The sequence below is a fragment of the Armigeres subalbatus genome, chromosome 3 (assembly GCF_024139115.2).
Source record: "Armigeres subalbatus isolate Guangzhou_Male chromosome 3, GZ_Asu_2, whole genome shotgun sequence".
Taxonomy (NCBI): Eukaryota; Metazoa; Arthropoda; class Insecta; order Diptera; family Culicidae; genus Armigeres; species Armigeres subalbatus.
In genome coordinates this window covers 63896924-63908559 of record NC_085141.1, presented here as the reverse complement: position 1 = coordinate 63908559, position 11636 = coordinate 63896924, and the positions used below count along the sequence as shown (strand labels likewise).

The 11636-nt window shown below is 46.9% G+C and overlaps 1 protein-coding gene across 1 annotated transcript in view; it reads right to left on the bottom strand.

Moving 5' to 3' along the window:
* The window catches only part of LOC134219697 (TP53-binding protein 1-like), a 48227-nt gene continuing 36591 nt past the window's right edge, over window positions 1-11636 (bottom strand). The window contains exons 5-8 of the mRNA XM_062698528.1: window positions 1254-1423; window positions 1045-1190; window positions 779-988; window positions 1-715 (exon numbers count right to left, since the gene is read on the bottom strand). Coding sequence (XP_062554512.1) covers window positions 254-715; window positions 779-988; window positions 1045-1190; window positions 1254-1423 — 988 coding nt within the window. The 3' untranslated portion in view covers window positions 1-253. The remainder of the gene's footprint in view (window positions 716-778; window positions 989-1044; window positions 1191-1253; window positions 1424-11636) is intronic.

Below are 11636 nucleotides of genomic sequence, written 5' to 3'. Positions count from 1 at the left end.
TTCTTCTGTTATGAAGAGCTATAACAATCTGTTTTATTAACATGGTACTAAGAGCATACAGTTTATTTGAAATTTCACATATTCTAGCATACAAAATGTAACTAATAATCAGGTAAAGCAACAATCATAAATATAATTTGAAATATGGTTTAAGACATAGAGTTTCTACAGAACATTGAATGTTTCAAAAGAGCTACCTAAATTGCTATAAAAATATTGTATTGGAAGAATCTAACTTGTATATAGTTTTCTGCTAATAATCGTCGTCTTGGTAAATTTGAGTCAATTTCTCGTGACTGTCAGGCACGCAGAGGCGTCCTAGGATCAGACTCTGCACAACCCACACCGTAGAAACGATTATTAATCCGTACTGGGTAGCCCAGAGTTTTACATCTTCGGGGAATTCTTGATCCGTTAGCATGTAACCAGACAGGTTTTCCGTAAGGTCCATTTCTGATTTGATTAAACGAACGGTACCTCCGGCCAGCTTACACACACGGCTCCAAAATTGTATGAAGTCGTTGTCCATGCTGGCGATGTTCACACAGTGACCAATGAAAGGATTCACTGTCGATCGCTGGTCAGCTCCTCGACCACAGTTCCAACGTATGTAACGATCTTCTATCAGAGACCACCCGGACGGGAGAGCGTATGGTTTAAAGTCCACACATGTGATCGTTTGACAACACCTGATTATCCACTCATGCGAGACGGCCTGTAATAATGAATCAGTGTATAAACGCTGTAATCATGATTTTGTTTGCAGTCGAACACTTACCGGAATGTCTACTGCCAAACACTGCACGTACTTGGCCGTTGCCGAAGGATGTGGTGCAATCAACTTACACTGTTTGTACTTGGTTTTCGGAATGTCTTCGAAGTGTTGGTACACTTTTCCGCCTCCGGCTTCAATTTGTTGCTGCAAGTGTCCTTTCACGAAGGGTACTTCGCTAAACCTGCGATACTTATTTTGCATGTCGTTCTTATCCTGAAAGTGACCTTGACTTCATTAAAGTGAAATGGATTTTTTTGGGCACGTCATACTGCCGTATTGCAAAATGTCCTCGGTGCGATGGTACAGGTGAGAATGAAGTGCTTATTTCTGAATAATGTTTTACTTCCAGGTAGCGGCCCCAGTAGTTCAGCTAGTTCTCTTTCATGCCCCAAGTATTCGGCGACGAGGTACATTTCTGTAACATACCAAATTATCGTAGCCTTGTTCGTAATAAATAACTAAGTTTAAATATTTATACTTCTGATTTCTGATTCCTTTTCAGTTCGCTGTAACTCTGGTTGAACCCCATTGACTAGTTCAAGTCCGGTCTCGGGACTTGGAGGAATGGGAATATCATCTTCAACGATGTCTGAAACGTCGCTAGACTCAGAGATGACTGAAGTTTGCAGTAATAACTGTTGAACTTTGCTGAAAAGAAGATCATGATTATTTTTTTCACTACCAGTTACCGTGTTCCTGGAAAACGATTCACCCCTAAATAGTTGTTGGCCCGATTGGTTTACACATTCTGAAGTTATAATTTTTATTATAATTTTTTTTTTATAAAGTCGTAATGAAATCATATTTTTTTAAACCGAATTGTGCTTATACATACTACGTTTAGGTAAGGCGTTTCGAATAGAATACAAATTAAAAATTATTGTACCAATAATTAGTGTTATGTGTGTTATTTAACCGCTATTGTGCCGAGATCTACTGTGGTGTTCTGCTGTACATAATCTATACTTAGATTTCCATTGATCATAATTGTTCTCGTTGCCAGTCCCATCTTATCGTAAGTCCATTCTGTCCGTTTGTCCATGTCATGCATGATCGTTGTATTGTTTGTTTGCCAATGTTGCCATTTATCCAGGTACGTTGGAGGAATGCCTCCGAGAAGAACAGTTTATCAGTCTTCATCGTGACGGCGAGGCGCGTTCCCCAAATTAAAGCCACCCTATGGACTTGCTCATCTGGCGATTGGAAAGGTTTGGTGCAGGGGCTGGGAATCGAACACATGACCATCCGCTTGTAAAGCGATCGTGTAGCCAACTATGCTACCTCCACTATTGGACCATTGACCTTAATTGGAAAAATAACGAACTGCTAATAACTAAGGGGCGTAACTAGGAATATTGCGATTGCTTAAAGCTACTTAGATTACATTTCTTTACAATGCTCAATCGCCATCCTCGGAAATATTGCTTAATTGCGGGCCGAGAGACCTAACTGGAGAAGGAGTTGGTTTTAGTAGGACGGAAGTAGTGCAGTGTTCCAACCCCATACTACCAGGATTCGCCTCCCCAGGTGTATGATTGCAGATTTCCGTTACCTTCAATAAAAAAAAAACATATTAATCCCTCTAACGGCGATGGTGCCTTTCTTGTGCATCTTAAAATGTATTAAGAAAAGTACATAAGATAGGTAAAAATAACACTTTAGGGCGATAGATGCCATCATTTTCAACAATTTCCATTTGTTTGCATCCATTTCTAAACATTTTTTCTCCAAACAAAATTGGTTTTTTACAAGGGGCCCTTGGGGAAAAACAGTAATTTGGAAATAACTCCGAAACGCAATGGCCGATCTGGCCAATTCTCAATAAGAGAAATGGGACCGGATTCCACGTCGAATGCAACTTGTTGCGAGCAAATCGGTCAATGATAAGTACCTAAAAATGAGTGACTTTTTTGCGCACATACATACAAACATACACACATACAGACTGACATCAACTAGGTTCGTCGAGCTGAGTCAATTGGTATACTAGCTAGTCGAGCTATTGACGCGTTATAGCTCTTCATAGTCGTATCCTTGCGTTTGGAGGTATTCCTTTAGATGCTAGACGGGCTTCGAAGCGAACATGTTTGCCGTTTTCATCTTACTTCAGATCGAACATGAATTTCAGGTGTTTCGCATCTTTGAGACAAGTCACCATTTGTTAGACATCGTTTTTCTTCAGCGACTCCAACTCGCTTGCCACAGCATGTATCCAATCGTCTCTGTCATCTCGGCGAGTAATTTGACCGAACCTTACGGGTACATCTGTAGATAGCCAGCCTCTATCTCATCATCGGTTTCGTTTGACTTGTCATCATCGTTTTCATTCGATTGGTCATCATTGGTATCTTTATGCTGGTGTACTCGGTTTACCTGTTCAATTTCTCTGGTGTCTTCTGTTCCTTCTGCTCTTTTTCGTAGAAATGTCCAGCCGTCATTGCAAGTCAGCCCATATCTAGATGGGACTGACTTTCCGATTCACGGCACAAACGGCGGTGCTTCTCTACTGGCTTCTGCGTCAACTCCACACGGAAAACGAACCACGATGATCCTCCAACGGGTTCGATCCCAAAGCCGTTAACCGTTCTGCGCATAGCCAATCAGCACAACTTCAACACATTTGACATAATATTCAAAATGTTTGACATAATATATTTTCTTTCGGTACTGCAAAAGCTCTGGATCATACAAAAGCTCTGGATTCAAAAGTTCAAACTTCCCCAGGTTGGACTTCACTCTCATCCATGACTCAGGGGGAGTCAACGACAGAGCATTCGTCTTCGGTTCAGTGGGTAGACACCAAGTTAACGCAGCTTCACACCACATCCGTTCGACATTTGAAAATCTAAAAGCATTGTACGTACCTTCTCAATAAGCATACTGCTCGGTCACTCCGCTCTGTTGCAATCGTTGTATCAATCTTGAGGACTGAACAGAAGGCTAATACGCCTACCCACCATTCATTCGATATGGCGGTCAATGTTTTTGTTTTAATTTCGTTTAATTCATGAATCATGATAATGAAGCTTCGAAAGTAACGACGGGCTATTTTTCGAAAAAAGCCATACAAACACAAAAGGCTCGATATACCACAAATAATCTCAAGTTCTCGCCAGGAAAAGTTAATTGCCCATAATTAGCACTAACTGCGTACGAACCAGTCACCTAAAATGAGCAGCTGAACTCTAGCAACCCTAAGGGCCGATATCCACGTAGCGGTTTTTTACGCTGCGTGCATGCCGCGTTCACGCAAGGTACCCAGCATCAAATGGAGTAATGCACACGTAAACGTGTGGGGGCAGTAGGGACCATGTCCAAGGGCTTGACGACCCCTCCCCAGCTGTCTGTGAGTCAGGGAGAACTGCCTAGGGCGTGGTGGGATTTAGCAGTGGGCTCTGCTAAAATCCCTCCCAAAAAACCGCAAGTGCCCGTAATCAGACTCTATCAAAGCGACTGTGTGCCGCTTCAAAAGCACAAGCCCAGGGAGTGCTACTGGCACATCAGGGTTGATACCAGTAAGACCCTGATTATGGCATACTGGTTGCGTGTATTGGTCTTGTATTTGGATATTGTTATATTGTGAAGCGAGGGCTGGCAGTCTGACATTCTACTCTCTTAGTAGGGCCGGGTGACACCGACTCGAAACGGCGAGTGGGCCAATGGCTAGGCTGTCTTCCGTCCCATAAAACCGTGGCGGGCCTTGTAACACGCTGCCCAATCCTGCCATCCAGTTTTGCCTACTGGGTGGGAATAGGCTCAGATGCCCTTTCCTGGCATGCGCTGATCTGGCTCTGAACACGCAAGTGTCAACCCTCGCATGGCCTCCCTGCTTGCCGCAAGGCAGGCATAGATAACCATGGGATCACTAAAGGCGACTACTCCAGTAGGATTCGGCGGCAGCCGCAAGGGGGACCCATACAGCAATGAGCATTGAACGCAATCAGTCTTTGGAGTTGGAGGTGACGGACCCCTTTGCCAAAAGGGGTCTAGCGAGGTCCCCTATTAAAGAGGGGGCGAGTGGAGTGACGGCTGCTGCTATTGGCAGTACCGAAGAGTCTCCAGTGGTGGTGGGGAGTAGCCCTGCCTGCACGCCTGACGAGCCACTACCAGGGATACGGGTGGTGGCCGAGCAACTCGACGAGATCATCGAGTTCGTAAGCGGCAGAACACCAACAAGGAGCTTAAGCAGAGCCTGTTGGTGCTCCGACAAGCTGTTCGTGTCGCAAGACAAGAACAGGACGCTTATATCAGGCGTGTAGCGGCAACAGAGAAGGTAGCCAAAGGTACGCAGACCAAGGCCCTCTCCTCCCCTAGCGGTGTTACGGCGGTGAAAGAGGCGACCGCCCTTACGGCCAGTGAGGGCAAGAAAACGCCAAGTTCGAAGCGACCCAAACGCGCTACCATTAAGGCGAAGCGTCGCCTGGATGGTGCACCGGAGCCTGAAGGGCGTGTGCCCAAGAAGGCAAAAGGCACTAGACAGGCACAAGTTGTTGAGCCACAAGCTGGCCCCAGCCAGCCAGCCGAAGGGGATGCGAATCCTTGGCAACTGGTCAGTAGGGTGCGGAAATCAAACACCCCTCGACCTACGAAGAAGGTGAGAGACAGAGGCGAGGCCTTGTTGGTGAAAACCGACAAGGACAAATACGCCGATGTCCTTAAATCGCTGCGAGCGGCCGATAGCCTATCGGGCCTGGGCCAGGACGTGCGCAGCGTTAGACGTACCAAGAACGGTGAAATGATCTTGGTACTGAAGCGTGGCGCGCAATCCAGCGGGGTGGCTTACAAAAAGCTTGCCCAGGAGGTCTTGGGTGACGGCGCTCAGCTCAGGTCGTTGGGTGCGGAAGTGACCCTCCAGTGTAAGCAGCTGGACGAGGTCACGACCGCGGAAGACGTCGTCTCTGCCGTCAAAGAGCAGTGCGGCACAGAGGTTGAGCGGTCCTCTGTACGTCTAAGAGGGGGATTCTTTGGTACGCAGGTAGCCTATCTCAGACTACCGGTGGCTGACGCCAAAAAGGTCACGGAGAAAGGGAAGCTGAAGATTGGCTGGTCAATATGCCCAGTAAGCGTGCTCCAGCCACCTTCAGTGGACAGGTGCTACCGGTGCCTTGAGTCCGGGCACAAGTCTTATGACTGCACGGGCCCAGACCGAAGCAAGATGTGTCGTCGCTGCGGCGAGGAGGGACACAAGGCGCAGGAATGCGACAAGGCACCTAGGTGCCTTATCTGCGCCAGTAAGAAGCAGGCCCGGAACCATGCTATGGGCGGGCCTGCGTGTCCCTTCGGAGAAGCCAATCGGAAAAAGCCGTGCAAGTAACACAGTTGAATCTGAATCACTGTGCACCTGCCCAGCAACTGCTGTGGCAGGCGGTTTCGGAGTCGAGGATCGATGTCGCCCTCCTGTCCGACCCGTACAACGTCCTTGCCGACAATGGCAACTGGGTGGCGGACGGGTCTAGGTCGGCGGCAATCTGCACAACGGGAAGGTACCCCGTTCAAGAGGTTGTACACTCCTCCGCGGAGGGTGTCGCGATAGCCAAGATCAATGGGGTGTTCTATTGTAGCTGCTACGCCCCACCAAGGTGGCCAATGGAACAGTTCAACCAGATGATCGACAGGCTATCGGCCGACCTAGTAGGTCGGAGCCCGTTCGTTATAGCGGGAGACTTTAATGCTTGGGCAGTGGAATGGGGCAGCCGCTGCACCAATCAGAGGGGACAAGCGTTACTCGAGGCACTTGCAAAACTCGACGCAGTGCTTGGCAATGACGGAGCCAGTAGCACATTCCGTAGGAATGGGGCCGAGTCATGGATAGATGTAACGTTTGTCAGACCCAGTCTGGTCTCGGACCTGGACTGGAGGGTAGACTAGGGCTACACCCATAGTGATCACCTAGCAATTCGCTTCAAGATCAACTATGGTGTGCAGCGTCCGAGGGCGGGTGATCCCTGTCAGGTCCGTGGGTGGAAGACCAATCACTTCGTCAGCGAAGTTTTCACCGCGGCCCTGGGACTAGAGGCCAACACGGACAGTCTAAGCGGGGATGCGCTGGTAGCTGTCCTATCACGCGCGTGCGATGCTACTATGCCGAGGAAAGCCCTGCCAAGAAATGGCAGACGCCCGGTATACTGGTGGAGTGCCGAAATTGCAGCCCTACGATCAGCCTGCCTCAAGGCTAAACGTAGGACGCAACGAGCCCGCACCGAGGAGGAAAGAGCGGTCCGCCGGGAAGTGTTTCAAGCTGCGAGACTGGCCCTTAACAAGGCCATTAAGAGCAGCAAGAGAGCGTGCTTCGACAACCTGTGCGAGGGTGCCAATGCGAATCCGTGGGGTGACGCCTATAGGATCGTGATGGCCAAGACCAAAGGGGGCTCTTCACCCCCCGAACGGTCACCGGACCGGTTGGCGAGGATTATCTAAGTACTCTTCCCGTCCCTGGCCTCCTCATGCGCTGCCAGGCGCTGGGAGTGTGGCCGAAATGGTGGCTCCGGTGACGAACGAAGAGTTACTCGCAGTGGCTAACACCCTTGCGATGAACAAAGCTCCAGGCCCCGATGGAGTTCCAAACAGTGCACTCAAGGCAGCGATCATAGCGAACCCGAACATGTTCAGGCTAGCTATGCAGAGATGCCTGGATGAGTGTTGTTTCCCTGAGAGATGGAAAAGGCAGAAGTTGGTACTGCTGCCGAAGGCCGGGAAGCCTCCGGGTGACCCATCGGCGTACAGACCAATTTGCCTGATCGACACGACGGGTAAACTGATGTGGATGATGTCCAACAGCTCCAAGGTGTGCGCCAGTAGACGTAGGCTACTGGCAGGCGTTGCCGCATCTATTCTTAGGTACGGCGGCCCGTCCTGGGCAAAAGCACTGGGGGTAACCAGTTACCTGCGGAAACTGGAGAGCACCTACCGCTTGATGTGTCTCAGGGTGATATCGGCCTATCGCACGGTATCGCACGACGCATCCTGCGTGATAGCGAGTATGATGCCAGTCGGGCTGGTCATCCGGGAAGACGAGGAGTGTTTTGACCTACGTGGCACCAGAGGAGCCCGCGAGCGTACCAGGGTGACTTCGGTTGCCAGATGGCAGCGCGAGTGGGATAACTCCTCGAAAGGTAGGTGGACCCACCGGCTGATTCCTAACATATCAAGCTGGGTGGGGAGACCCCATGGGGAGGTTCACTTCCATCTGACACAATTCCTGTCAGGCCATGGCTGTTTCCGACAGTACCACCACAGGTTTGGGCACGCGGAGGTCCCCGTCTGCCCTGACTGCCCAGGTGTTGACGAAACTGCAGAGCACATACTGTTCGTATGTCCCCGTTTCGACGTCGAAAGAAGAGCAATGCTAGACGTTTGCGGCCGGGACACAACTCCGGATAATCTTATCCAGAGGATGTGTCAAGCGGTGGAGAAGTGGAACGCAGTCTCGACTGCAACCACTCAGATTGCCTGCAGCTTGCAGAGAATCTGGCGCGCCGAGCAACAATCGACAAGCATGACTAACTTGAGATTGGTTAGTTAGAGCGAAAGTGCCGAACGCGGAGAAGTGTGTGAATGATCTGCCCATGCAGAGGTATTGGCGCAGTGGGTGGCAACCGAGATCGTCACCTCGAAGCATGGCAGAAGTGTGAATGAATAGGTGTATGTATGGACTGCACACGCCGCGCTGGGAGTAGCGCAGGAATGTTGGTTCCTGTGACTACTGATACCCCGCGGCGTGGCAGAGGAGTGTGGGTGAGCATCCAAGTCAGTCTCACATGGTACGAAAGGAATGAGTTGAGTCGAGTTGAGCTAGTCTCATATGGCATGAACGAGGTGAGTCAGACTCACATGGTATGTCAGAAGTGGGAACCTAAGCGAAACGTCCCACAAGGGATGCCAGAGGGAGTGTTAGGTCGAATGACTCGAGTAGTATGTGTCAGCGCGAACTGAATGAAAGAGGTGAGCAGTCTCACATGGTACGATAAAGGTGGGCATACAAGTTAGTCCCACATGGCATGAGAAGGGTGGGCACAAAAGTCAGACCCGCACGGCATGATAGAGGTGAGCACACAAGTCAGACTCATAGGAGCGTTAGCGTGTGTGCAAGCATGGAGTGCATGAGCATGAATCAAGGGTTTGGGTGGGCATACAAGTTAGACCCACATGGCATGAGAAGGGTGGGCACACAAGTTAGACCCACACGGCATGACAGAGGTGCAACAGAGTATGTAGGGTGTGTTTGAGGGTGCGATAGAGCGAGCACCCAAGTCAGACTCGCATGGGACGGGTGCCTGTGTGAGCGAGAATGAGCGAGTACGTTTAGTACTACCATCCCCCAGAAGTAGTACTGGGAGGTAGTTCCTGGGGGAAACGATGGTGGAGCCTAAGGTAGTTTAGTCGGTATTACCGGTATGGTCGAGTCCGACACTCCAGTACACTTCCGTGTGGTAGTTTGGCAACTACAATGCACGTGTACTGGGTTAGTGTGTAAATGCATTCTTCCTTGTAAAAAAAAAAACACGTAAACGTGTGCACGACTACATTTGATGCTGGGTGCTTTGCGTGGACGCGGCGTGCACGCAGCTTGAAAAAACGCTACGTGGGCATCGGCCCTAAACCAGAGACCGGCGGAGTGAAAAACTGTCGAAATGGCAATGTATGAAAAAGCATGAAATTGTGAAAATAATATTGCCAGCACTTGAACTTTTTACTTGCTTCGTATGGATGCAAAATGTAAACAAGTCGATTTGGAACCGCTTTTAACCAGGCGGGTGCTAAGCTGTCAAATGTTTGTTGCCTCAAATCAAGCGAATGCCGACGGCACTAACACTACGCCGTAGTATATGAAAAATAAACACTGCAGTGAGTGAGAATGTTCTGAAACGCACAAAGTTCGGATAATGCAAGAAACAACTGTTTCTGCTCAGCAGAGTTTTTTCTACCAACATAATTATTTATCTGCATATTTCGCGTACGGAATAAAGTGGAAACGCTACATTTTTTTAGATTTGGTGTATTTTTGTTCGTTGCAATCTTTAATTTAATATGTGCTTTCGACACCACTCTCTCTTGTAAAAATGGTAAACAATACAAATTTTCTCAAATACCACGACAATTTATGTAAGTATATGAGCATTTTGACATTGGAGTATAAATTTATGCGCCAAATAAGAGGGTACTGTCATACTTGCCAAACTCCACATGAAAATAAAATCGTTATCCCCCCTCTGGAGTTTTCACCTCATTAGTTTAACCCTCTCCCGCCCATGGTGTCTGTGGGACACCATCAAATTTTGCACTTTCTCCACCTCCATCGAATTGTTTCAACAACAAAAAGGAATATTTGACACATTTTTATGGTTCCATTACACTGGAAATATAATCAATTTTGAGTACAAATAGTAAAACTATTGAAAATAATCAATTAACTATTGATTTACAATCAAAAACTTTTTTTTTTCGTTTTCCACTAATTTTGGGATTCCCCAAATTTTTGTTCTAGCGTTTTTCTCAAAGAAGATTCCTTCCTATTGAAATCTTTGAAAAAAGTCGTATGAGGGAAAGGGTTAACACTTTCTGAATCGGTGCTTTGGCTGATAGATCGACATTAGTAATATTATACTATGTTCGCACTACGGCTTGAATAACATGTTATTCAAATTACCGCTCATCAAAATAGCCGAATAACATGTTACAAGGCCCTAGTGCGAACATAGTATTAGCGGTCTGCCAGAGTATACACGTCTACCGGACGTCGTATACACGCTAACATTCATCTAGCTAGTGACTGAGTTAAATTGAATTGCGGTCTCTTTTTAACCCACGGAAATTTTACTCAATTTCCGTTGGAAGCGGAACTACTCAAAATTGTGAGTAGTACTTAGATCTTAGATAAAAGTACAGTTCCGTTTCAGACCTATGAAAAATGGTACATCTTGGAAACCACGTGTTTTTCCAGTAGCAATAGAATATGTATGATGAATATATGTTCAGTGAAATGGAGATCGGAACATGTCCCCTATATACTCAACCATCGAAAGACCAATCAATATGATAACCGTAAGACTGAATAAATAGAGGCAGCTCGTCACTTAGAGAAAGGTTCGGGAAAAGAGAATAAAGTTACAGAACAATGAAAGATGTTGTGCCGTATTTGGAAGTGGTTTGTTTTGCCAAACCAATAATCTAAGTAAAGTAAATAAACGAAATGGTCAAACAGATTTGGCATTCCCAAACAGTACAATATGTTTGTCTATATTCTCTTTTCCTTTCATCCGATTATTCTCTATACTAACTTTTCTGCTCTCACCTGCAAGGGACTTTTCTCTAGTTATAAATAGACATGCAAAACAAAACAAACACTTTTGTATTGTGATTTGTTAAGAATAATTACGATTTTATTTTTGTATCCTTCAATTTTTAAAATTACTATTTCCAGTATAGGTTTATTCATTCTCAGCTGATGGCGCTCCATTCGAGCACAAACCATTTCGCTTGTAGTTGCTGCTGCTGAATATTCTATTTTTGTTTTTATCTATTCCCTTTTATATATGTATTTGTGTGTGCTTAATACCGGTATTACTAGTTGAATGAGATTTTATGTTCCACCCTTTTCTAACATTTCATAATACCGAGCGATTGATGATTTGCACCACCTGGACGCTTCAACTTAACATGTTTCAATGTAGAGAGAGTGCCAATTATTTTTTTCTAAATGTACTTTTACAGAGAACAGGGATACGATTATTGTTTTCGGTTCCAGCCAGAATTTCAGTTATCGCTATGGAACACACACCAGTTTAAAACATTTATAATGAATTTTGTTCACCCCTTTGTGTAGCATAATTACAATTCTGTATTCGGGTGGATCTCTGCTCGT